Here is a 26,488-nt window from a genome sequence, read left to right on the forward strand (position 1 = left end):
CTTTGGAGATTTATATCTTTAGTCCTAAACCACAAGTCAATTCACAAGCAAGAGAAACTAAACTAAACTAAAAATCTAATATGCATGGATTTTTTTTGGGATATTTTTTACAATTTGCATGAAATTAGTACAGACCAACAAGCAGCAATCCATCTCGGTGTTTATTAGGTACATTGTCGACTGACTCTGTGACAGTAGGTACAAGTTCTTCTCTTTCTCTTTAGTTTTTTATCTGTTAGTTCTCCTGCTCATTGTCTCCTCTCAGAGCGTTGCGGAGACTCCTCCAGAACTCCGGCCTCCTCTCCTCGTCTTGAGGCCACTCCAGGTAGGTGGTGGAGCTCATGAGTTTGCGCAGTTTGCAGAAACGTTTGGGGACGTCGTCCTTGGACAGCGGCTCCAGCAGAATCAAAATGGCAGCGTCTCCGCCGGCCTCAAACAGCCAGAAGTGGGAGAAGTCCAGTTCATAGCGGCACCAGTCGGACTGGACGAAGTTCTCTGAGAGGACGAAGACAGTACGACGACTGCGTTCGATGGCGCTCATGATGTTGTCCATGATCCAGTGTCCAGGAAGGAAGTCTCGCTTGTGGAGACAGAGAGTCAACGGGGATGTTGGACTCTCTGAGTCGCTGTAACCAGATAAGAATCCAGGTCATTTTATGTCTTTTATTATTAATATAATTTGAACAATAAGCCCATTGACCAGGGGAAATAAAAAAACTTGTAAATATATGGTTGGAGACCCCTTGTTTGGCATTTTGAACTTCATGGTGAGATCCAAGGAGCTCACCTAGGAAAATTTGGAACGGTATTTGTTGCAGCTTCATACATCCTATTGCTTCAGTATCACACCAGTATGACTTTGTTCACTGACAGACTTCCTATTGTTACTTTTTTAGTGAAGGTGTCTGAACCATTACGATAAATCATAATTTACATGGACCCATTCAGTTGATTTAGGATACAAGAGCCAAAGCAACATGGAAACAGCCAACAGTCAAGAAAGCACCATTGCAAAGAAAGACCTTTAAAGGTTACCTTGGCTCCTCCATCTCAGGTACCAGAAAGTTTTCCACCCAGCTGGCATCTTCTTCACTGTAGGAAACAAATGCATCAAAGGACAGCAATGGATCTGATTCCTCCGTGTTTCTGTTTCGCCGTCGTCGTTGGGAACTTCTCGTGGCCTTGAGCCAGGCCCAGGTCATCTTCAGGAACCAGAATGCGTGGCATCGCCAAAGCAGGCCTGCAACCAGTATCCCAAGAAGCAGTGCGACCCCACAACTAACAGACACAAACAAAACTGGCTGGCACTGGATGATGGAGAGGCTAATGTGACTCACTGCCTCCCCCTGCAGGTAGAGAGGGGAGTCACAGACATAGGTCTGATGTTTATCTGTTATTTTCACATCTCCACTTCCTGTTAGTTGTGAGCGGAGGAATGTGACGAATCCACAGGAGCAAACAAACTTGTTGTGTCCCGCCTCGAGGTTCTCAAGTCGTCTGTATGACTGAAGGTCTGAAAGGCTGAACATGTTCAAGGTGTTTGACTGTAATGTACAGAACCAAAATGGATCAGCATGGAGAACACAGAGACACAACGTGTTGAATTTTTACCTGGTTTTTACCTGTATCATGAGTGTTTGCAGATTGGGGTATGGGCCCCCTGCTGGTAACCTCAGGAACTTGTTTCCAGAAAGATGGAGCTCTCTCAGAATTGGCAATGTCAACACAAATTCTTTGAGATCATTATAGCTTAAATCCAACACCTTTAAAGAACCAAGAGGGAGGTAAATAGAAAGCATCTTTTCAATGGGAAGGTTTTCTGGTCTTTGACCCAGACTCTGTACCTCCAGAGATTTTGGAAGACAGGGAGTGACGATGGTTAGCTTAGCCCGGGAGATGTTGAGGTACCTCAGGGTGGACGGCCAGGAGCAACTGGTGGGCATGGATCTGTAGCTGGTTCTGCTAACATCCAGCTGGGTGAGCTTGGTGAGCTTGGTGACCAGACGACTCAACGTGGACAAAGACTAAGTAGACAAACGTTCAACAGTTGGCGCTCTGAGCAATTTTACACAAATTGTACCTCAGGTTTAACGCCGACACCTTCAGAAGGTTTCCGCTCATGTTTAAAACTCGGAGCTCCTGGAGAGTTTCGTCGTTGTCACACAGCATGTAAGACAGAGTCAGGTCTGTTAGCAGGTTATCGGACACATCCAAGTATAATGTGTTCACCATCTTCTTGGTTATGTAACAGGATAACAGGAACACCTGAAAGTAAAATGAGAACAGATCTGTGAGGAAAACATTTCTTATTTTCTGAGATTTATTTTAATGTGATTTGCAATGTTACCACACGAAAATACAGAACTCTTCTCACAATGATAGAAAATTATGAATTTAAAATAAAATGCTGTTTGGTTAACATGAATGACATGAAGGAGATGAAAAATTATTTGCCTATTGATCAAACTATGATTTAAGAATAAAAAGCATCATAGCCTGATTCACATTACCACCATGCAGGCAGATGTTTTGTATGTGAAGTGTGATTTTTACCTTTGAGTTAATAATGGAGAGCTTCTTCTGGTGTTGCACCAGATACTGTATTTCTGAATCCATGGCAAACTTCAAAATGTCTAAAATTATGACGTCACTGGCAAAGAACTCGTCCATGCTGCTCAGATCTGTCTGCTTAGCCGCTACCCACCTAGCGCAAAGTCAGGAAAGGCTTTAGCCACATTAAATACTAAATACTCAGGTTTGGAAGAACAGTCAAGGTCAAAGTTATTCATCCATTATTAGTCTCATCAGATGTTTCGCCTGATTGGAATTAGTATTAATGTTTTGAGGTAACCCAGTAAGAGTGCCTTGAATCTTCAGGTTAACTGGTGTCTCTAAATTACCATTAGTTATGCGTTTGTGGATGATTGTTTGCTCTTTATGTCTGTGTTGCCGGGAAAGACTCTTGCTCAGCGACTGCTGAAGATGGACTCTATAAACTCTACAAACTTTCAAGGATAACTGGGTACACACAATGGATGGATGGATAAAGTTTGACTAAAAGAGTGATGAACAGCTGACAGGTTGGGTTCCTACCTGCCCTCGCCTGTCAGAGTTAAACCCACAAAGGAGAAGGATCTGAGCGGGACTCCATCTAGCAGTGCCAGCAGGGAGCCACATGCGTCATCAGACAGCGACACATTATGGAGAGACAGATATCTGGAGAGAGGAACCAAAGGAGAATCAACGTTTGATTAACATTTTGCTCCATTTAAGTTAAAATGGAGGTTATTTTCAAACCTGATTATGTTGATTGAATCTTTAAAAGGTTGAACAGACACATTATGAGCCAGACAGAGGTCTGACAGAGTGAGCTGAGTTTCAGGGTAGGACACGTCATTGAGCATAGCTGCAGCCAACGCAGGGTTTGTTAAAAACGGGCCGTGAAGACTGAGGGTGACATGACCCAGGGGCCAAATGTCCCCAAAAGTACCAGCGTCATACCTGCAGGGAGACAGAGTCAAAGGAAGAGGAAAGACAGTGGATCAAGGGTTTGGACTTTGGTTTTTATTTATTTCCGTGAATAAACTGCTTGGCATTTATTTATTAATTTATTGTTTTTAGCTGAAATTTCCCACACTGCTGGACAGGACATGTAAAGAAAGGGAAGCAAAAAAGCAATAAAGTCCAATGAAAAACAAAGATCACCAGAACCTTTGGAGAACTGTTCATCAAGAGCACTTTAAAAAACTCTGACAATATCTCAGTGCTAGAAAGGGAAACCTAGAAAAATGAGGTCTGGTTACCGGTCCAGATTGTTGGCCTGAACAGTAAGCTCTTCCAGGTGGGTGACTCCTGACAGGTCTTCTCTCCTCAGCTCCTTCAGATCTGGACCTCCAAACATCAGCCTTCTCAGTCTGGAAAGCCCAAGAAACAATGAAGGGGAGCCGAGAAAGCTGTAGGAGACCAAGAAGGACATGAATGGTGATGAGTGTGGCTGGTCTTTGTTTGCCTGGTCTTTGTTCAGGCATTGGGCTGCACACAGGACTGGAGACTGGCATGGAGGCCCACCTTCTAACAGGACAACAACCCTAAACGTTTATCCTGAGCTACAATGGGATGGTTTCGATTTAAACATGTTCATGTGGTCAAATGGCCCATTCAAAGTAAAGACCTTCATCCATCTGAGAACCCGTGGTAAGGCTTTGGGTTATTCACAAAATGTAAAGGATAAACGCCTCTGCGTCAAAGCGTAAGCTGCCCTCCTCACCTGTACGGATTGTTGATCAGGTTGAGATGCTTCAGCGGCTCCAGCTTGTTGAACCACTTGGGGTTGAGAAACTTCAGCTGGTTGTCAGACAGATCCAGTTCCTCCAGGCTCCACAACGAGTCGAACGCTGACGGATGGATCTCAGCTAACCGGTTACCTGCAGGACAGAAACGTCTGCATTCAGAAACGCTCTACTGGTTATTTCAGTTTGAATCCCTTGATTGTTACCATGGAGATCCAGAGCCCTCAGTCGTGAGTGTCCCATCAGGTCATCTTGGGTCACCATGGTGATGTTGTTGAAGGAAAGGTCCAGGCTCAGTGCTTGGTCTGTTACCATGGGAACATGGGTGAACCCACCGAAGGAGCAGTTACAGGAGTGATGGAGGTCGCAGCGCTTGCAGGTCGGCCTCCCATCATCTCTGTTCGCCGTCTGATCCCGGATCAGCGAGAGGAAGAGGAACGGCGCCAGAATCCTCAGATGCTTCATCTCCTGCAGAGAAAGTCGAGTGTTTAAGTTGGTGAACTTGAACACTCTATTGGTGAACGCTCATTTTTCTGTTTCTGCAGAAAAATGAGTCAGATTTTTTTTTTTCATCCTGCAGCTTGTATTACATGACAGGGACGCAGAAGTGAAAGTCTGGCAGGAGGTGTGAGGAAATCATTTCATGAGGAAATCGAGTCTTTTTGGCACGACAGTTGATTATTAACAGCATCCCAAAACACAGAGCTGCTAAAGAGGGAAGTTCTCTGGAGGTTTTTATGGCTTTTTATATGTGACTTAGGAACAATCATTGTGGTTAAATGTGATGTTTAGGGAATAAAAAGGCTTGAACATAACAGGAGAGTCTGACAGTCCAATACAGACCGTCTCAACGTGCCTGGCTATTTTATTAACAGCTGGGAATTCATAAAAACAGTGAGAAAGCAGATGTTGCACTTTGTGGTTAAAGTGCATTTTTCTGAAAATATGAATAAAATTTGTGCAGAAGATTCACAGAGGGAAAACAAATGAAGTGGTGCAAATGCTCAGCTGGTCAGCTTAAGTAACATCAAATGCTTTTAAATAGTTTTAACCTAAAAGACACAGAACGAAGAGACAGAAAAAAAGTAAAGAGGAAAACAGAAAACTTGTGTTTGACCCTATGACAGGATGACCAGCTCCTGGTTAATGGCGTCTATAGATGCTGATTCTGATTCTGAGCAAACAGTTCTGGGCTGCGGTGCCTTTTCACAGCTTCCAGCTGTGAGTCGACTCCATGAAGCATGAATGTGAATAAATTATGCAAATGAAAACTAAACCTACAAACATTCTTCAGGTCGTCTTTATGGTGTGAATTGTGTTGAGTTTGTAATGTGTTTGTCTATTAAAAATGACTAAAAAGGGAATAAGAATCACTTTTTTAAAAACAACATGTGTTTTTAAAAACATGTTTTTAAATCAAAGTACTGAACAAACAAAGTTTGTTCAGTACTTTGAACAAACTCCATATTGTGTCTTTTCTAACGTTATTGCTGTGCATTTCATTTTCTCAACTGAACAATAATAACTGAGCTCCTCTGGAGGAAAAGCAACAAGCTGTGAGATCAACAGGTTGTGTTGGAGAAACTCCCTTCAGGTTAACTTTTATTATTTATCTACTGTAAAATCTGTTTTTCAATAAGAGTAAAGGAATACAGATTTTTTTTTAAAAAAGCATAAAAAATGTAATTTTGATGGATAAAAGTATTTTTAAACATACTTTCTTCAGTACTCAGTGGATGTTTCTTACCTTAGTATCCGGTGAGATGAGATGAAATGGACGACAGAAAGTCAATGAGTCGGAGAATAAAAAGGGTTTTATCCCATCATAAAGAGGAACTACAAGTTCAAGTGTGAAACAGGAAGTGAACAAGCAGATCAGTTTCATAACATGCAGTCAGGAGTCGATGCCCCTCATATGACAGACAGACAGACAGACAGACAGACAGACAGACAGACAGACAGACAGGTGGAAGTGCACAATCACAAAACATGGATTACTTCACGAATCTAATGGAGAAATGTTTCGTAGAACAGTGTGAATACATATTTTCATAGAACCTTTAGGAATAATGAATAATTAGAGAAGAAAGTGTGTTATTTTTAATGTTTTGTTCTTTCCGTATCAGGACAGATTATTCCTGCTCTTAATGAGGATTCATGCCTGTTTTCAACCTGCTGACCAAGTTTCAGCAGGGATGCTGTGGATCTAAGGAGGATCCATCGCCTAGCAACACAAAATGACATGAAAATATATTCGTTTTTTATTTGTTCTTTATTCTTTGCAGCTAAAACATATTTTTGGCTTCTACAGATAAGTACTTGTGGTGTTTTTATTTAAAAAAAAGATTTAAGAACATGAATCCAAAACAAAATATTTCATGTAAAGCTACAATTCATAATTGTTAATTATGAATAAAAAACTTTAGTCATCAAGTAAAGTTGCTCCTTAGGTGATATTATTGGTGGAATAGTTTCAGCATTGTTCTTTTGTATGTTTTTATTTTTTTCAATATGCACAGTGCATCTTTTGATTGTGTTATCAACCTTATTCAAGGCATTACTTATGGCATGTTTTCCAGTTTCTATGTTTCAGTCAGTCCCCTTGGATCATAGTCTAATATAAATTACATAACTTATCCCTTCTAAAAATGAGTGGATGTCTTTCTCAATAGTTCAAACACCAAATGTACCTCAACATGCATAAATACACACAGTGAAAGCCATGTTAGCGCTACTGCAGAAGCTAAAATCCAACATCTTATTTATTTCCACTCTTGGAGGTTCAGCCAATAGGAACCAAGGAAAATGAAATCCAATTGTGGATTGGTTGCTTTGCAAACACCAGCCAACAGAGTGCCAAATAGCATTGCACATAGATATTTCACTTTCCCAAAAATACAGTAAGTTTTTCATGAATAATTTGGTTAAGTTACACAAGAAAGTCCTCAGTGCATCTGATGTTTTTTCCTTCCCCTATACATTCAAGCTCTATTTTGTCAGTCATTGTCTCCTCTCAGAGCGTTGCGGAGACTCCTCCAGAACTCCGGCCTCCTCTCCTCCTCTTGAGGCCACTCCAGGTAGGTGGTGGAGCTCATGAGTTTGCGCAGTTTGCAGAAACGTTTGGGGACGTCGTCCTTGGACAGCGGCTCCAGCAGAATCAAAATGGCAGCGTCTCCGCCGACCTCAAACAGCCAGAAGTGGGAGAAGTCCAGTTCATAGCGGCACCAGTCGGACTGGACGAAGTTCTCTGAGAGGACGAAGATAGTACGACGACTGCGTTCGATGGCGCTCATGATGTTGTCCATGATCGGTTGTCCAGGAAGGAAGTCTCGCTTGTGGAGGCACAAGGAAAATGGCCGAGAGGAGCTGGTATTACTGGGCCGAGAGGAGCTGGTACTACTGGAACCATCCTCACTGGTGAAAAAACAAACAAGAAACCAGATTATGGATCCACTTTCTACTGTGCTTTAAGGGTCCATCATAGTCAGACTGAAGTCAAACTGACAGCGGATGGTCACGTATTACGGGACGCTCATTTTAGCAAAGGGTTACGGTTATAACATCTAGCAGAGTTCCTGTGAAACTGTCTAATTATTCATTATTCCTAAACAATAAACTTCATGGTGTTTTGTTATGAGTGTGGTTTACAATAATGCATTTATGATTAAGGAAGAGAGGATTGACTATTACAAATTCACAAGTTTGGAAAAGGAGGAAATAACGATTGGCAAATTGTAACATCTCATGTTACTGGAAAACAGAAGGCGTCAGAGGGACGTTGACCCACTGCACCGGACCAGAACTCCGGTGCAGTGGGTCAACTGCACCGGAGTGTATTATGGAAATACTATCTACAGATAGTATGGAAATCCTCAAGACCTCAGACAATTGATCCTCAAAATACATTATACATTATATATGATTATACAGAATATACAAGAATATTTATATATTTGTCTGAATGTTTTTCTTACATAAATGCATAGTTGACAGGCATAATATCCTTGTTGGAGTGTAATATGAGCTAAAAAGTTAAAAATACTCACCTCTGCTCCTCCAGCTCAGGTATCAGGAAGTTTTCTACCCAGCCAGCGTCCCTCTCACTGTAGGACACAAACGCATCAAAGGACAGCAGCGCTTCTGAGTCTGTAGTGTCTCTTCTTTGTTTTTGGGAACTTCGCTTTGCCTTGAGCCACGCCCAAGTCATCTTCAGGTACCAGAAAACATGGAGTCGCCACAGCAGAACACATAGCAGTAACCCAACTAAAAGGGCCACGCCGCAGCTCACAGAGACAAACAAAACCCGGTGGCACGCTTCCACCGAGAGACGGACCTGACTCACTAACTCGCCCTGCAGGTGGAGAGGGGAGTCGCAGACATAACCGTCCTTTCTGTCCGTTAACTTGACATTTCCTTTTTGTTTTAGTTGTGATTGGAAAAAGTTAACAAAACCGCAGGTGCAGATGAACTTGTTGTAACCAGCCTGGAGGTTCTCAAGCCGCCTGAATGACTGAAGCTCTGGGAGGCCGAACATATTCAGAGTGTTAAACTGAAAAGAGAAAGGCGTCACATACTGGAGAACGCAGAGTTGACTTTATTTAGAAATACAGGATTCTTTCTTACCTGCATGGTAAGAGTTTGTAGGTTTGGAAAGGGTTGTCCAGCGGGTAATCCTAGGAACTTGTTCCCAGAGAGGTACAGTTCCCTCAGTAAAGGCAAGTCCAGGGAGAAACCTTTGAGATCGTTGTAGCTCAGATCCAGCACCTGTCCGTAATGTTCAGTCAGTTAAGCATATTTTGGTTGTGACTGCTTTGAATTTGCTGAGTTTGCTTCTGTGTGGTTCAGTCTCTTTACCTCTAGTGATCTTGGTAAACAGGAAGTGGTGGTGGTTAGCTTAGCTCTGGAGATGTTAAGGTATTTCAGAGTGGAGGGCCAGGAGCAACTCGAGGGCATTGAGCTGTACAGAGTTCTGCTGACGTCCAAGTGGGTCAGTTTCAGGAGGTTGGTCACCAGATGGCTAATCAGTGACAAAGACTGGACAGAAATGGACAAAGCTTGAAACCAAGAAACTCTGATTCCTGGTAAGTTACGCAGATTTTGCTTTAACTATAAAGACACCTTCAGAGGGTTTCCACTTATGTTTAAAACTCTGAGTTCTTTCAGCGTTGGCGCTCCATGACAAAGCGATTCTGCCATGGTCAGGTCGGTCAGTAGATTGTCAGACAAATCTAGGTACTGCAGGTTCACCAGCAGCTTGGCTGTATCACAGGGCATCACAAACACCTGAAGACAAAAACAACTTTTAAAAGGAATACAAATAATTTCTAATTAAATACAAAAGGGCTTCCTCTACCGGTCTTTAGTTTTGTTAAGACTTTGGTCAGTACCAGAGCCTGGAAACTTTGGAGTGGTTGCTATCAGCACATATTTACCCCACAGTTTATGACGGACACCTTCCTTGGGTAATACAGAAGAAAACCCAGCTGTAGGAACGCAGTGAACTTGTAGACATCTACCACCACAGCATTTCGGAGAAAGAACTCGTCGATGCTTTTGTAATCAGTTTTGTTGGCTTTCTCCCACCTGCCACAGACAAACAGTCAGCTGATCATAAAACATCAGTAAATGTAAGCAAGGAAAAATGCCAAATCATATCTATTCAAAACTAAGTAAAAAAATCAATGCTGTGGACAAAAAAATCCTTTCTGTCACATTCATGTTTTGAAATTCTTCACTGGTGGAGCTTTCTTACCTCTACATGAGTTCAGTGCCTATAAGAAGGAGTTACAAACTTCAACAGATGAGATGCAACTGTTGCCCAGGTTCTTCACCAGCCCCTTTCTAAATCTGAACTAGTGAAAATGATCTGTGATCCTGCGTCACGACCAGCAGGTGTCACTGTCGGTCTTTTAGTTTAATACACCAACACTGCCAGTGTTTATGGAAGTGAGTAATTCACGTTTTAGCAGGTTTTTAAGTGCATTTCTCCTTAGTTTAGGTAAAGCTGGGGGATCAAAGTGTTTAAACAGTTCACTTCACTGTTGGCTGATTAATGGAAATGTGTCAGTAATTTTACATAGATTTGTTCATTTCCAAGAAATCAACATGGTCAAATTATTACTTTTGTTTTTAAAAAATCCTCTAATCATAAATATAGATGTGGGTTTTGTAGCAATCTGATTTCTAAGCACAAACTTTATAGATTAGTGGAGGCAATGATTTACATCCGTTGGGTGTTTGAACATCTGCAGGTTTTGGTTTCCTACCTCCCTTCGCCTTTCAACGTGACGTCTTCCACGTGAAGATAGGAGAGCGGGTCTCCATTCATCACCATCAGGAAGTCGACAAGCGAGGCATCGGACACAGAAGAGTTACGTAAAGAAAGAGATCTGAAGGACAACAACAAAGAAAAGTTAATAAAAGCATGTGTTACTGCAGGAACAAATTGAAAAGAGCATGATATTCCAACCGGATCCTCTTGTTGGCTGACTCTCTGAAGGGCTGGACAGACTGACGCCCAGTCAGATTGAGGTCCTGTAGGATGATCGGAGTCTCAGGGTACGATACATCCGCAAGCACAGCTGCAGCCAAGGCCACGTTGGTTAGAAACGGACCATGGAGGCTTAAGGTGACACGACCCAGAGGCCAAATGTCTCCTAATGTGCCAGAGTCATAACTGCAGAGAACAGAAAAAAGAAAGGAAAAGCCAAATATTAACTATAATTTAAAGGTCACTGCATCATATAGGACGAATGTGGGAACACCTGGCCAGGTTGTTCGCGTGGACAGTGAGGTCCTCCAGCTCCGTGACTCCAAACACATCTGTTCTCCGTAGTTCCTTCAGGCCTGGACCTCCAAACATCAGCCTCCTCAGTCTGACGAGTCCAAGAAACATCGAAGGGGAACCAAGGCGGCTGGACGAGACCAAACACACGGTGAATTTACAAGTTTCTGCTCCTTTTATTACACATCTAACATGATTTCCAACTGAATCATGCTTTAGGTGAGGAACAATCCATGCATGAATAAATCCAGAGGGATTCAAGCATGTTTCCTTTGTAAAAGCCAATCCACATTAAACACATATGAGGGCATACAAGGCTTTTCACTTGTCCCCTCCCAAACTAAATATGGAAACAATTGAATATTCTTACATGTGTGAATGTCTCATACATCTTACTAAGATAATAATTACTGGAAACACAGAGGAACTCAAACGCTCTGAAACTGGAGTTCAACAAGTAAAAAACAAGAAGTCCTTCAGTCTGACTGGTAAAGACTCTATAAGACAAAACGACGTTTTCTGAACATCCAGCCTGTGTGTCGACTAGTTACACGTCACACGCAGACACACATTTTAATGTTTCTACAGGGGAAATTTGTCTGGGACTTCATGTGCTGCAAAAAGAAAATACACATTAAAATACATATTGGACACTTAAACTACAATAAAATAAAAATTACATATATGCTCAATAGAAAAATTAAATCTCACCTTCCCAACAAACAAGCAATCAAACCAGCAATGCACAATCGCACCGTCTGCCTACCTTATTTATTATTCTGATGGCGCAGAGACTAATGAACATTTAAACCTGTGAAGTCTGTAGGTGGGGACTCCATACCATGTGGCAGACGGAAGCCGTTCATATTGTGATCTGAGGATGTGAGCGGTGCAGAGTGTAAAAAATATTTGACCCCTTGCCAAATTTCTTTCTTTCTTTTTTCCTTTTTCAAAGTTCTTACAGTCTCTAAATACACTAACAACAAAGCACTGCTGCTTTTTGATGCCATAATAACAATAAACAATAAATAATATGTAGTAGAAAAGTGTTAATTTTCTGTATCTCTGTTTATAAATGGATGTGTTTTAGTGTTTGGTGTATATAATAATTTTTACAGCAACAGCTTCACATTATATCCTCTAGGTGTCATGATTGGAGAGTGGAGAACATCATCCCGATTTTAAAGTCCTTCCACTGAGAGAATAAACTTTAAAATACTCCTGTTAGTTTATAAATCACTGGACGGCTTAGCACCACAATACATTAAAGATCTGCTGCTGTTGTATCAACCTTCCAGTCTTCTGGTTCTGTTCTGCTCAGCATCCTCAGAACCAGAACCAAACATGGAGACCATGCTTCTCTAATCTGGAACAAACCTCCAGAAAACTGCAGAACTACTCAAACTCTAAGTTTCTTTAAATCAAGGCTAAAAACTCATTTCTGGAGTTACGTTTGCAGCAGCTTTGCCTCTGCGGGGCTCTGAGCTCCTCACCTGTACGGATTGTTCAGCAGGTTGAGATGCTCCAGAATTGCCAGATTTTTGAGCCACTTGGGGTTGAGAAACTTCAGCTGGTTGTCAGAAAGATCCAGTTCCTCCAGGCTCCACAGAGAGTCGAACGCTGACGGATGGATCTCAGCTAACCGGTTACCTGCAGGCAGAGGGGGGCAGAGTACCCGGAAACTGTCCTCAAGTAAGAGTAACACTACTTAAACTTATTCTTATTCAAGTAAAAGTAAAAGGTAGCTGTCCAAGAAATTACTCAAGTAATAGCACAAAAAGTAGTTGGTAGAAAGTCTAGTCAAGTACTGAGTAACTGAACAAGTAAAAGTAAAAAGTACAGCACAGTAAAAATACTCCTAAAAGTATTTTTTTATAAACAAGTTACTCAAGGAAATGTAACTGAGTAAATGTAAATAGTTATTACTAAACTTTTCCTGCTGACAGAAATATCTGAATTCAATTCTACTGGCTGCAAAAACAATAGAAAAGACGCAGCAAAAACAATGGTTACCATGGAGATCCAGAGCCCTCAGTCGTGAGTGTCCCATCAGGTCCTTTTGGGTCACCATGGTGATGTTGTTGAAGGAAAGGTCCAGGCTCAGTGCTTGGTCTGTTACTATGGGAACGCTGGTGAATCCGCTGTAGGAGCAGTTACAGGAGTGATGGAGGTCGCAGCGCCTGCAGGTCGGCCTCCCATCACCCCCGTCGACCTTCTGACCCCGGATCAGAGGTGCCAACAGGAGGAGCAGGGCCAGGGAGCCCGAAGTCAGACGTCTCATGCTGCAGAGTGGAAGAGCAGATCTGTCGAGCTGAGCGAGACGCAGAAGTGAAACGCACACATTGGAGAAGTGATTTGTTAAAACAGGAAAAGACTGTTTTTTTTTTTTACTTTATCATCTCAGGAAGTCTTTATGAATCTGTCCAGAAGAAAACACAAATATCTGAGCAAAACTAGGTTTCACTTTGACTATTTCCCTTTCACTCAGCTCAGGGCCAACGTGAAACATTTTCAGTGAAATAGTATATTTACCACATAACTTCAATATCTGATAAAGGCTTCAGTAAAGCAATAGAAACGTAAAATGACCTAAAATTCAGTAATCAAACTATAGCAGAATTAAACAGATTTAAGCTTCACAAAAAGGTGTTTTCTAAATGATCAGCTGAAGAACGATGTGTTTCTCTGGTTCCACTTTCTCTGTTTCTGTTCACATGCAGATTTTCTTCGGCTACAACAGAAATAATTACGAATATTTCTGAATATTATAACAAAAAGAAAAAGTGTGATTCAAGAAAACTAAATTGTGAGCAGAAACAAAAAAAGAAAATTCCCATGAATGTTTGCATTAACGCTCTAGTGGACATGAACATCTCTGTTCTGACCTTTTACACACATTTAGCTACTTCCACCAGTGTGGGTGATGTTTTCTGCTAATCCTCTAATCTTCAAATTGTTTTTGTGTCCCACGTATGATTCTTGTAGTTCTACTTTATTTTCTCTCATTTGATCTGCTCAGCATCAGTCAGTAAAATTCATAGACAATTTCTTTTTTTGAATCAAATGTGCTCCAGATACGACCCACAGCTGATTTTGGACCAAAGTGACGCGTCCTCATTACTTTTGCCTCTGGCAGTTCTGGTGTTTAAAGCAGATATACCTAAAAGTAGTTGTAGATATACCATAAGTAGTTGGTTCATGTTTGATGCTTTATATTTGAGTGCTGTTGTAAATCCATTCAATTTTATGCTGCAATTTATGCTCGGCTTTCAATTGCTATAACATTACCCATCAGAAAACATCTGACACAGAACCATACCAGCCTTGGTTTAAATATTATTTTAATGCTGCGGTATCTGACTTCCACCTGGGTTAGAAATCAATCTACTGATTTTTAATCTCTTACTGATTTTTAATCTCTTATCACGTTTAATAGCTTCTCTTTTCTTTTGTTCTCTATTTGAAACTGTTGAATGATTTCAGATGCAATCACATTTGTCACAAAGTGGAAAACACGTCTGCTGAGATTCAAAGTTTTATTTCATGCCAAGAACATGTCTTACCCAGTTTGCTCCAGAGTAGATTCTCCTGAAGGAGTAAATATTAAAGTCTAAAACTGAAAGTGGCAAAAATAATGAGATAAGGGGATTTTATGGTTTCAACAAGAGGAAGTTAAATTCTTCACTGGCATCTGGAAGCAAGACTAAAAAGGGGTAGTAAGCATGAGAGTTAGTTTGTGGAGGAAACATCCTCCAGTGTTATGCAAACTTAAAATAAGTTTGACCAAATCACTTAAAAATACAGAAATTGGGCGTGCCGTGGTGGCGGAGGGGTTAGCGAGGCATGAAGAGGCAACGTGGCCTCGTCTCGGATGTGGCGGGTTTGACTCCCAGACCCGACGATGTTTACCGCATGTCTGCCTCCTCTCCTTCCCCCTTTCCTGTCAGCCTACTTTGAAAAAAGGGACACTAGAGCCCACAAAAGACCCCTGGCTGGGCGATAAAAAACAAATACAAAAAATAACTTTTCAACTAGAAATGATTTTTCTACCACAAAGTTAAGTGTGAAAGCAAAGTAAAGCAGCCAGAGGTTGTTGTAAACTGTTTGGGTTCCTGTAACATCATATGTAAATGTCAGGAGGCACTGGACCATAACCCTAATGTCTGCTTTAAAGCCTAACTGACAGGATTATTATTACTGGTACATACTCTTTCTTTCAAGCTTATAAAGTCAAGATTATTTATTCATATCCCACTTCTCAGCAAAAGGACATTTCAACATGTTTTACATGGTAAAAATACAATACAGTGAACAAACAACAACAAAAAATAAACAAACAAAAAACAACAACAGAGGAAAAGTAAGGAGAAGTGATGTAAAGTTGTAATCCAGATCAGAATGAATTGATATTCTGGTTATTATAAATCAAAGTGAACTCTAATCAAATAGGTTTAAAGGAAGTCACAGTTTCCAGGAAGTTTGTTCCAGATTAGTGGAGCCTGAATGTTGCTCTTCACATGGCTGACTTTGTAATCGTCTTTATGTGTCTTTGAATGTTCAGAGCTGATTCTCAGCTTTATTTTAGAAGTTCAACTTTAAACAATTTCTCTTTTCTGCAAAACCTCTCACTTGATTCTAAATTTGATCAGTTCTGCTTTTTGTTTTAGTTCCTGCAAAAACTATTTATTAATGATATTGTAATTTGTTGAGATGCATCACTAAATTTCTGTTCCCACAATAAACCTCAGGGTGATGTAGACTTATAGGTTATCTTTGGAAATATGTGAAATAAACTGTTCACAGAACATTATCTGCATATTTCATGAACATTTTGGGGCAGACAAAAAGTAAGAACTTGGTTACTCTGTTATGGAAATATGCTGATTACAACTTCAAGAGGAACATTTTCAATACTTTCAATGATAAATTACTGATACTTTATACAAATTATGGAAAGGTGTCCACTCTGCTGAGTTTATTTGGAACATTTTGCAGATGTTGAGCTGCAAACACAAAACTCTAATACAGGTTTCAGCCATATTTAGCAAAATAAAACAAAAACTGACCCATTTTTGAACTCATACTGTCCTTCTGCTTCTCTGTGTGGATTAAAGAAAACAAAATGTTTCCTCATTAAGTGGCTGAAATGCTTGTTAGCACAGCTTTGTGGATGTTTGTGTGGGTTGTTGTTTCGTCATGCGATACTTTTACCCTTTTGGACTCAAACAGCAGTGACTCTGAAGTGAGTTCTTCCAGGCAGTGACATGCTGTGTTTAACTGAATGTGCAATGAAACTCTGATTCATCATTGAGATCATAATGAAGTAAATCAATAATACAAATTCAGAAAAACTAAGCACAAATATTACATTACAGAGAGGATGAACATTTATGTTTAAATGATGCAAGGCAGTGTGTAACTGTAAATTAATCTGTCTTCATGGGTTTTATTTATAAATGCTTCAGTGACTATGAGTAATAAAACTATTCAAAAATACTGAAACCCCCCCCCCCAGAGTTTATAGATAATTTTATCCAAAAGAAGTCCACATTTCTAGTTCCTAACTCAAAACCATTAAAATGTTTGTTTTTCTGATCCATTTAGCAATTTATGGTGATATTTAGTAAATTTAGACATTATTTGCTGCAATAATTACAGCATTTCAGTAATAAAACTTAAAAAAAATGTTTTCCAGTGAAAATTAAAAAATGTGAGTCTTTTGTGTCTAACGTTTTGCTCTGTATGCACATATTTTGTGATATCTGTTTTTTTTTTCAAATTACTTAGCGACATATGAAGTAATAATGTTGAGGCTTTAAAGTGTTATGATTATGAAAGTGCATGTGCAAACCTAAAATCTTTCACAGTCTTCAGTGGGAAATATCAACAAGTTGGACAATTGAGGAAATAATTTTGTTGTCTCTACATGTAAATGTACTGTAAACATTTTAAGCTGCAGAAAATGAGGAATGTGTGTATTTTGGCTTGCTGCAAATTTAAAATTACATCCAATCTGAAATAAAAAGTATATTTCATTTATTTCTGTTTAATTCAAAACATTTCAAGTGTTTTGATGTTACATCACTCATCAGACTGACAGTAAACCTTTTTGTTAAACAAATTGTGACTCCTTGCCCTTTTGTTCCTTGACTGATTTCAGAGCTGAGTCAGGTTTGGTTGGACCGACCGCAGCAGACGGTTACTGATCAACTGCAGCAGATCAATAAAACCCGGGGGAGGCAGGTGGAGCAGAAGATCAGAGGATAAAAACCTCAATAGCAAAGACCAGAGGGTCAGAAGCAGGAGGCAGAGAGAGGAAAACGGAGAAAGATCACAAAGTTGATGATGAAGACGTTGCTGGTGCTGTACCTGTGCCTCTATGTCACCTGGGCTCAGGAAGTCTTAGAATACGACGACTACGACCCCGTGAGTATTTTAATGTCGGACAAATCTGTGAAATCAGCCAGAGGAAAATAAATTCAAGTTGTCTCTGCTTATCAGTAACAGTAATATTAAAGGCTTATGTTGTTCTGATTATTATTGCTAAAACAGATTATGCATTTTATGGTATTTATTTTGTTCCTAAATGATTACTGTTTATTGATTATTGTTTCAATTAAAAGGTCAATAATGGGCTTTCATTAATGTGGGTCATGATGTCTGATAACAATCAATCCAGCAACCAAAAAAAAAGTCATTAAATCATGTGAAGGGACTAAAAAACAACAAAAATATTCTGGACAAATTGACATTAATTTAAAATTGAAAGAAACAATAAAAATTTTCAATTCAAACTAAATATTTTTTCAAGTGAATGCTGTTTCCTTCATGTTTATTTTTTCAGTAATTCCTGTAAAAGTTTTAAAGCATTTCTATGTAAAAAATATAATCGTAATTAATTATAAAATAAAATGAATGTCCATCCATTCATCCGTGTTGGTGCTAATCTGCAGTGAACGTTTTGGGCGAATGAATTTATGGATTCATTATGTAATTTTTCTCATCTGTTTCAGGGAATCAAAATTTCAGCAGCATCATTAAATAAACAATTTCAGACATTTTAGTAATATTTTAAAAAGATTGTGAAATAAAAAGTTATTTAAAATTGGTGATGGTACTAAACATTTATTACGCATTTCTTTAAATTTTATTTGATCATATTGAATCATGCAAATTAAAAAGTTATACAATATAGAAAAAATAGAATCAGAAAAATTCGGAATTTTTGCAAATAATTGATAAAAACAATAGATGTAAACTTTATGGTTGAATTTCAGTTTACTGAAGTATAATTATATATATATATAAACTTTAATAAATAGCTAATTTCTTTTAGATCATTCGGTCAATTATGTCTTAAAACTTCACAGTTAATACATTTTTCTCCACAAAAATTGGTTTTACATCAGCTTTTGATGCAATCAAAATATGCATTTATCTTTTTGTCTTATTAATCTTAGTAAACCACACCAGAGAAACAGAGCACCAATAAACACCAATAAACACCAATAAACACCAATAAACCAGATTGAATTCCTAACAATTATTCCTAATATTTCTTCACAGGACAACAAGGCGGCAGCAAAGAACACCACAGTATGTAAAACCATTTATCTTGAGGAATATGTTACCTTTGATGAGAACTATGTAATATTTATCTTTAACATGATATTAACTTTGTTTTCTGTGCAGAGCGAAGGATCAGCCGTTGATGCTCGAGGTCATCGGCCGGTCAGCAGTGGCAGAGATTCGTACAGCCCAAACCGATACGCCCCTCCACCAATCACCTCAGGCCAGAGGTAAGCCCCGCCCACAGCCTCACCTGACTAAAACACTCCAACACCTGGCATCAGGATGAATGGAGCGAATCCCACATTATTTATACTCATTTTACTGGTGACCCACATTAAAGAGTCAATATAGAAAACTGATCAAATCCAGGAAACACTGAGAAAATGTTTGAACAAAATTATTAAATAGTTTAATTAAAAGTTCTATTTAAATTTAGGACATTATATTCCTATCTGGACATCCTCCTCTTACATCAGGAAGCCCAACTCCTGTTGTTTGCATAGGAGGAAATAAAATATCTTTCTGTTTGAAGGCAATAAAAACTAAATGAAAAAAGTTTCTGTAGTTTTTCTGCATGTTTTTAGAAAAAGGAAATTTACAACAGCTGGGCAAGGCTTTTAAAAGAAGCTTAATGTTTATTTTTTTCAAAATTTATAGAAGCTCTGAAATCTGAAAATAGAAATATACTTTATATTTTAAATTCATTTTCTTAACTTTCAAAATTAAACACCATTTACTACATATTTATCTTTATTTTACAACTCCACAAAGCCCATTATCTGCATCTTTCATGAAACTAAACACACTTTAATAATAAAATAGCTTTTTAATAGATGTTTAAAATGGACTTTACAATGACAAAACAAAAGCAAATGAACCAGTTTCTGGTCTATTTTTAGCCCAAAAGGTTGAAAACTGATCATTTTTTTAGCTGATATTCTCATTCTAGACAAAAACCTTTAAATGTCAGACTTGGTTGGACCATTTAATTTAATTTGTCCAAAGTTTGACCCCAAAAACTCAGTGTCAGAATGAAAACTTGCCTTGCTGTTGTGTTTTCAGTAGGTTGATGGTTTTCTGATGGTTTTCTGTTCAGGTACCGCGGTCGGCCCACCCCAGCTCCCGTCGGCAGTCAGGTGCAGGAGAAAGAGGAGCAGCCTGATGCGGGAGGATGTACGCATGCTTCAGAGGCCTTGGTAGGAAAATACCTTCAGCATTTACGAAACAAGACTGACTCAAGTTTTAACAGGATTTTACATTTTCAGTTTACTTATCGTAGACTGTAGAGTTGATTTTATTTAGTTTATGAGTGTCTGAGAAATCAGCAAAGATTTCAGAAATAAAAGACTGAGTTAGAGGACTTCCAGAAGAGCGTCGTCATTAAGCTGAAAGTTTTCAGAAAATTCGTTGACTACAGGTTAACAATTTAGAAAACATTCGGACCTTAGAAAACAAAGAGAGGATTTTGCTTCAGGCCATTCATCAGTGTTTTGTTCTCCATCAGGGTGCTTTGTGTCCGACTGGCTGCGAACTGAAAAACGCTCTGCTGAAGCAGGAGAAGAACGTCAAAGCGGTAAATTTCACTCATTTTCTTCAAGTTATTCAAATGGAAAGTTTTTTATAAGATCATCTCTGGAGATCAAAGATTCAAATGTGTTCAAGTTTCAAAAATAAAAACTTTGTGATGCAGATGTTAATTTCTGTTTTCTGGATCTTTTTCCCTGTAAGGTTATTGTTGAACTCAAGCCTCAGATTGAGGAATTGTCCCGCTCGTCAAACAACGTCTACAACTACGTCAACGGCATCTCCAACTCTCTGAGGGAGAGACAGCGTGTCTTCGACAGTAAGGATAATTGGTGCAAAATATGATGCTACTTTAAGTTAAACAGTTGTTTTATTTAAAGAGAAACTCATGACAGCAAGACATCCCTGTTTGTGAGGTTGGATGTTTATTTTATCACTAGTTGTCTGCATGTTTGCTGAGTGGATATTTATTTTGGACTACAAATTTCCCTTTAGAAATTATTTTTTTAGAGCAATCTAGGTTGCAGTCTCTTTGTAGACAATCACTTCTCATCTTTCCATTTCCTGATGTTTTCAGACAACAACCAGGCGGTGAGTCAGTACACCGATCAAGTAGAGGAACAACATGCCTACATCAAAGAGACCGTCGACACGATCTTCCCCTCCAACATCAGAGTGCTACAGGTGAATCTATTTTTATGAGTTGTATTATATAAAGAAAAGAACCAACATGACAGACAAAAAAAGGTGATTCTAATGTGAATGGTGTTGTGCCTACAGGGGGTGCTAGACAAGATCAGGCTGAAGATCCAGAAGCTTGAAAAGGCTATCCTGTCCCAGAATGAGCAGTGCAGGGATCCGTGCATAACCAAGTGTCCGATACCGGTGGTTTCTGGTGAGTGAGGACGGCAAAATGTTTTTCACAAAGAGAAAAACAGTGGGTGACAGAATTACCTCTGGTTTTCTTTGATTACCTCCCTTCGTTGCGATCCAGGTAAGGAGTGTGAGGACATTTACCGGCGTGGAGGACGAGACTCCCAGATGTATCTCATCCAGCCGGATCCATTGTTCCCACCGTACAAGGTCTTCTGTGATCAGACCTCCCAGAATGGAGGTTAGAGTGCAACTCATCCAGCAAGTTTTGAGTATTTGTTTTCAGTTAAAGTCACAGTATTTTTCAAAATGTCTTCTTCCAGGATGGGTCCTTATCCAGAACAGGCTTGATGGCAGCGTTGACTTTGGCCGCCGATGGGACGAATATCGCCGTGGTTTTGGAAACATCGCTTTTAAATCCAGCAAACGTTTCTGCGAGACTCCTGGTAAGACTTTAAACAACTGAAAGAACTGTATCCCAACTATGCCATGAAGATGAACATCACACTGTCCTTTGTTGTCATGTGACAGGTGAGTACTGGCTGGGAAACGACCGCATCAGCCATTTGTCCAAGATGGGCCCCACTGAGGTTCTCATCGAGATGCAGGACTGGACAGGAGCCAAGGTGAGTCTTTTCATAAATGTGGTGACTTTTATTCTAATAAATCTAAAGAAAAAGTAGAAATTATCTTTCATCTTTGAATTTACTTGTGAAAAAGTTGACTTCAACTGAAGCTAAACCTTCCCGTTCCTTTTCCTATAAGGTCTATGCCCAATACCAGCAGTTCACCATCCAGACAGAGACTTCCAACTATGTGATGGCCGTCAATGGTTACTCTGGTAACGCTGGCAACTGCTTCCTGGAAGGAGCTCTGGAGCTGTATGGAGAAAACCGCACCATGACCATTCACAACGGCATGATGTTCAGCACCTACGACAGAGACAACGACAACTGGTAGGCAACCAGCAAACACTGAACCTCACAGATGTTGCTTCAACTATTCCTGTTCGTCATCATTTCCTGTCCATGTCTGCTGCTTCCAGGACGCCGGGCGATCCCTCCAAGCAGTGCGCCAGGGAGGACGGAGGTGGCTGGTGGTACAACCGCTGCCACTCAGCCAATCCAAATGGGCGATACTATATAGGCGGAGCCTATACGTCAAAAATGACAAAGCACGGCACAGATGACGGTGTGGTGTGGATGAACTGGAAGGGCAGCTGGTATTCACTGAAGGCCATCAGCATGAAGATCAGACCTTTCTATGCCTCCAGATAATCATGCAAAAGGGGCGGGCACGTGCAACACAAACAGGAAACTGCCAAAATAAAAGACCAGCAGAAGAGTTTTCATCAAGGGATCAAAATCCGTAGTTGATTTGGTAGAAATAATAATATGGTAAAAAAAACACATGCATATTTATACACAACTGAGTTTTAAAAAAATGGTGTAAAAGGTTTTATTCTTATATAATAAAAATATTTTCAAAAGGTCATATTCTTCAAAAGAGGAGAAATCAGATTTGTTGTGAAAACATATGCTGTGATTTATCTTGTTGTGCGTGGCGACGTCGTTTGCATTAAAGGAACAGTGAATAAAACTGTCCTGCGCTACTCAATAAACACATTGAGGAACCTGTGAGTATCTGGGTCGTGTTTCTTTATTAATCCCATTAATTTCCAGGTAAAGTGAAAATGCCACATCTTAATATGAACACAAATTTTGATTAAAAAAAAGTAGAAGAGAAAATATGTTCTATCCATTTTCTCAAAATGTCCGTTTACTAAAAGAAAAGCAACTAAACGTCAATCATGTGTGTAAATAACTATTTAAATACAAAACAGAGAAAAACTTGCTGAAGTCATGAGGTAATAAGTAGATCCACAAAATACACCACACTCAACTTTAACCCTATTGATATAAACTTTTTACAGTGTTAATTTTAACAGGTAAAATTAATTTTTCTCTTTTGTCTATTTACAGTTTTACAGTTATTTAGATTTCGAAACGCTTTCTTTGCTCTGATTGGTCAGCTCTAGTGATCTTCAGCTCAGCTAATGTTCAACACAAACAGTTCACCAGTTCAACTTCATGTCATGATATATTCAAGTCCACCTCATCACTATATCACCACCACAGTTCAACCAGAAGCAATATCGTACTTAATCTATTGCTTTGGGACAAATTTTATTATTAGCAGCTGCACAAAGAACAAAGTCAATAAAATAAATGTATTTATCTTTAAATAAAACACCAGAGATGTTTGAAAAGAGTTATAAATTATTTACAAAGACAGAAATGCCTTTTTCTTTAGGTGAAATAAGTTGATTATATAAGACAGACCACATGACTGTAATAAAACAATGTTACAATAAATAACAAAGTTATATTAATATTTAAATCAAGGACATTATTTAAATATTTATCCTCAAAAACAAGTTTTTTCAAGGCTTAGTAATATCCTTTCTTAGTTCCAAAATGACACAATCAGTAATTTTAAACTAAAAGAATAAGTGATCAGTTCATTTCAATAAATGTATTTTGTTTTGTATCTTTGCTCATTTTCTATCAATTTAAATCAGGCCAGGAGGAAAACTAATAAATAAAACATTAAAAAATGAAAAACTTAAAGGTCGGAGGAGTCTTTCTGTAGGAAAACATAAATAAGTGAAGTCTGCCTGACTTTATTAAGTATTATTACAATGATTCTCCCTCAGCTGTTGGTTCCAGATTAGAACCTGCAGCTCTGAGTGTGTTCGCCTGGTCTGACTGGTCCACCAGAACAACACGGTTCTGTTCAATGTCTTCAAACTGCGTCAGCAGCTCTTTCTGGACCGTCGGGATCGTTTTGTATTCTGCTGGCGGCGGCGGGCCGACGTTCGCCGGCTGCAGCGTAACTCTGGGAATGTTCTGGGGAGGTTTGGCGGGTTTGGTTTTCTGTTTCATGGTTTTGTCCATGAGGCGTAGGTCCGTTTGAAGAGTCTGGTAGCCATGGTGATCGACGCTGAACATCAGTGCCACGCGGCAGGTTCCCTGGCAGGTCCTTAGCTTCATGTCTACGTCCACCTGATGATGTAAGGAGCAAGATGTTAGCAATAAGCAATAAATCAATGAATGTGATGATAGTCACAATGTGATCATTGCATTTGCATGATTGTTTTTCTTGTGTCTTTCTACCAAAAACTGGATAATAAAAAGCCTCAATCTGGTGCTTTGGTCTCAACTATTGTCTTGTTTGAACAACAATTTTGTTTACAGAGACTTTAGTATCTATTTTATTAGTTTTTAAAAGAATATATTATTTATTTTGGATATTTGAAATGTCCTGCAGTTAGAAATTAAAGCGTATTGAGGGTTAAGAGAGTGTACTTGCACTATTATGTCATTACCACTATATCAGATTAAAATTCTCTCAAAATAGCAATATTATAATTTATCGCAATAACTTCTGGGACAATTTATCGTCCAGCAAAAGGTATTATGACAGACCTCTGGTAGCTTTCTATTGAGGTTTACTGCAGAATTTTCTGTCAAAAAGACCAACTTCTCCGTTTTATCTGTAAAAAATTTCACAACAAAATGTCTAATTTTCCTTTCACTTGAAAAATGTGCACAGCTGTATTTACTGTCTTTGTTTTGTGGTATCCTCACCTCTGTTCGATACAGCTCCTCCACCTGTTTCCTCACATGGTCGCTCAACTCCTTTATCTTCTGTGCCAGAAATCGTGATCGCTGTCGTAGTTCTCTGAGGTTCTTGCCCAGTTTGTCTGCACTTTCCACAAACTTCAGTTCTGAAACTAAACACAAAATCCAGTTTTAATACGTTGTTATTTATTCCAAAAAAGCCTAAACTGAACACGTTGTGTGAATCTTAACTGTATCTGTTGACCATGGCTCTGCGGTTAGAGTTGTAGATGTGCGTCATCTCTGCCATGGACTTCTCCATTGCGATTTCATAAACACTTGACTTTTGACAGAACATCTGCAGTTTTTTTTCCACGTCACTTTCCATTTCTGACATCAAACCCTGCAGTCTGCAGCCAGACGGGCATTTGGAGACCTTTGGAGGAGGAAATGGGAGCTGGATGTGAGAAAGTTGGGGCCAGTGGCTCCTAACAGAACGAAAACACTGATCCAGTTAAAGGTGGAGCACCGCAAGGCTCTACCCACGGTCCTGCATTTTTCTTTAGTCATAAAAAGGATTATCAATAAACTAAAGGATATTCACTGTTTGTTTCTAAATCTTTAGAAACAATCCTACCAATTTCAGTTGGCAGTAACTACACATCTATTGTATTTCATTGCATGTTTTCTGTTTGTTTACTGTAAACCACAAAAACCAACTCTGGTTTCAGTTATTGTTCTGTTTAGAACTGATCAATAACTGCCTAAAAGAGCACTTCCTCAGACTCAAACTTCTTACCCAATCATCATCTGAACACAGAGAGAGATGTGATCCAGTCGAGCACCGTTGCATCCTGTACATGTTGGTGCCACTTGCAGAGCGGCGGCCATCTTGTTTCTGCTGTTTGAACCTCTGACACACTAAAGAGGAAGAGAAAAACAAGGCAGAGGTCGGTTTATGTTTGGACAAACCAAAAGAAGACGATAGCTGTGTTTGTTTTTGTCTCTTGGTCAGAGCAGAAGGATCTTTGGACCAGTCAAAGATCGTGATGCTGTTAAACCTTTTCAGTATTTGAGTTGCATTGACATAATATGTTTTTGCCATCCTTATCTTATTAGTCCATTAGGAAATTAAAACACTACATGCAACTTTATAAACCCGTTTGAGACTAAATGTGACATATAAACAAATTTTACTTCCTTCAATCGGTTCCAGCTTTCACAGCAACAAGAACATAAATACTAAGATATAAAAACATAAACATAAAAACATAAAGAAAAAAGAACATAAATACTAAGACATTCACTTATTGTATACTTTAACACTAAAGCTTACACTTGCACTTTATGTACTTCCTGCCACAAGGTACTAATACTTAGTATATCTTGATCCATGTACAGACTCATGCTTACATTTAGTTTATAACAGAGATGACTCCTCTTTTGTTGATATTTATTGATCTGCACTTTTCTTTTTGCCTTTCTTGGACCTTCAGTTCTCAGTTGGAGACACCATTTTGTTTACATTTTTTAAGGAAGTGCACTTTTTCCTCTCCCATTTTTGACAAAGAAAGATTTGACTTTTTAGAGAATATTGCTTCCATTTTTACATAAAAGTCTTGGATCTTTGCTTTTCATTCAAAGGGCTGCATTTTATAAAGGATCTTATTTTAAAATGGATATCCATAAATAGACTACATGGTATATTTTTAAACATTATGTTCCCATTTCTTTCTTGTGATTTTGTAAGAATATAATGAAGTGTACATACAGTATTCAAGAATACTTTAAGTAGCACGTTAGCTTTGGATGATTTTATTTAG

The 26,488-nt window shown here is 39.1% G+C and overlaps 4 protein-coding genes across 4 annotated transcripts; 1 reads left to right on the forward strand and 3 right to left on the reverse strand.

Annotated features, from left to right (window-relative positions):
* Positions 1-142: 142 nt before the first annotated feature.
* On the reverse strand, positions 143-6,132 carry LOC116732043 (toll-like receptor 2 type-1). The gene is made up of 12 exons (XM_032581972.1): positions 6,037-6,132; positions 4,496-4,757; positions 4,268-4,424; positions 3,804-3,953; positions 3,298-3,501; positions 3,094-3,216; positions 2,554-2,704; positions 2,101-2,265; positions 1,845-2,024; positions 1,623-1,763; positions 1,036-1,544; positions 143-626 (listed from the first exon to the last, which is right to left on the reverse strand). Exons 2-12 carry the CDS (start codon positions 4,752-4,754, stop codon positions 236-238), a joined length of 2,430 nt encoding a protein of 809 aa, XP_032437863.1. The 5' UTR covers positions 4,755-4,757; positions 6,037-6,132; the 3' UTR covers positions 143-235.
* Positions 6,133-6,768: 636 nt separating this feature from the next.
* On the reverse strand, positions 6,769-13,383 carry LOC116732869 (toll-like receptor 2 type-2). Its single transcript, XM_032583424.1, has 11 exons — positions 13,087-13,383; positions 12,567-12,723; positions 11,054-11,203; positions 10,759-10,965; positions 10,556-10,678; positions 9,722-9,872; positions 9,408-9,572; positions 9,144-9,323; positions 8,913-9,053; positions 8,336-8,838; positions 6,769-7,703 (listed from the first exon to the last, which is right to left on the reverse strand). The coding sequence occupies exons 1-11, from the start codon at positions 13,352-13,354 to the stop codon at positions 7,286-7,288; spliced, it is 2,463 nt and encodes an 820-aa protein (XP_032439315.1). The 5' UTR covers positions 13,355-13,383; the 3' UTR covers positions 6,769-7,285.
* Positions 13,384-17,345: 3,962 nt separating this feature from the next.
* fgb (fibrinogen beta chain) lies at positions 17,346-22,678 on the forward strand. The gene is made up of 13 exons (XM_032583427.1): positions 17,346-17,499; positions 18,640-18,669; positions 18,766-18,872; positions 19,742-19,841; positions 20,150-20,218; positions 20,374-20,488; positions 20,747-20,853; positions 20,950-21,064; positions 21,164-21,283; positions 21,366-21,488; positions 21,574-21,668; positions 21,808-21,998; positions 22,088-22,678. The coding sequence occupies exons 1-13, from the start codon at positions 17,416-17,418 to the stop codon at positions 22,317-22,319; spliced, it is 1,488 nt and encodes a 495-aa protein (XP_032439318.1). The 5' UTR covers positions 17,346-17,415; the 3' UTR covers positions 22,320-22,678.
* Positions 22,481-26,466, reverse strand: LOC116732872 (fibrinogen alpha chain). Its single transcript, XM_032583428.1, has 4 exons — positions 25,465-26,466; positions 24,918-25,101; positions 24,693-24,838; positions 22,481-24,107 (listed from the first exon to the last, which is right to left on the reverse strand). Exons 1-4 carry the CDS (start codon positions 25,768-25,770, stop codon positions 23,739-23,741), a joined length of 1,005 nt encoding a protein of 334 aa, XP_032439319.1. The 5' UTR covers positions 25,771-26,466; the 3' UTR covers positions 22,481-23,738.
* Positions 26,467-26,488: the final 22 nt, after the last annotated feature.

The sequence above is a fragment of the Xiphophorus hellerii genome, chromosome 14 (assembly GCF_003331165.1).
Source record: "Xiphophorus hellerii strain 12219 chromosome 14, Xiphophorus_hellerii-4.1, whole genome shotgun sequence".
NCBI classification, from domain to species: domain Eukaryota; kingdom Metazoa; phylum Chordata; class Actinopteri; order Cyprinodontiformes; family Poeciliidae; genus Xiphophorus; species Xiphophorus hellerii.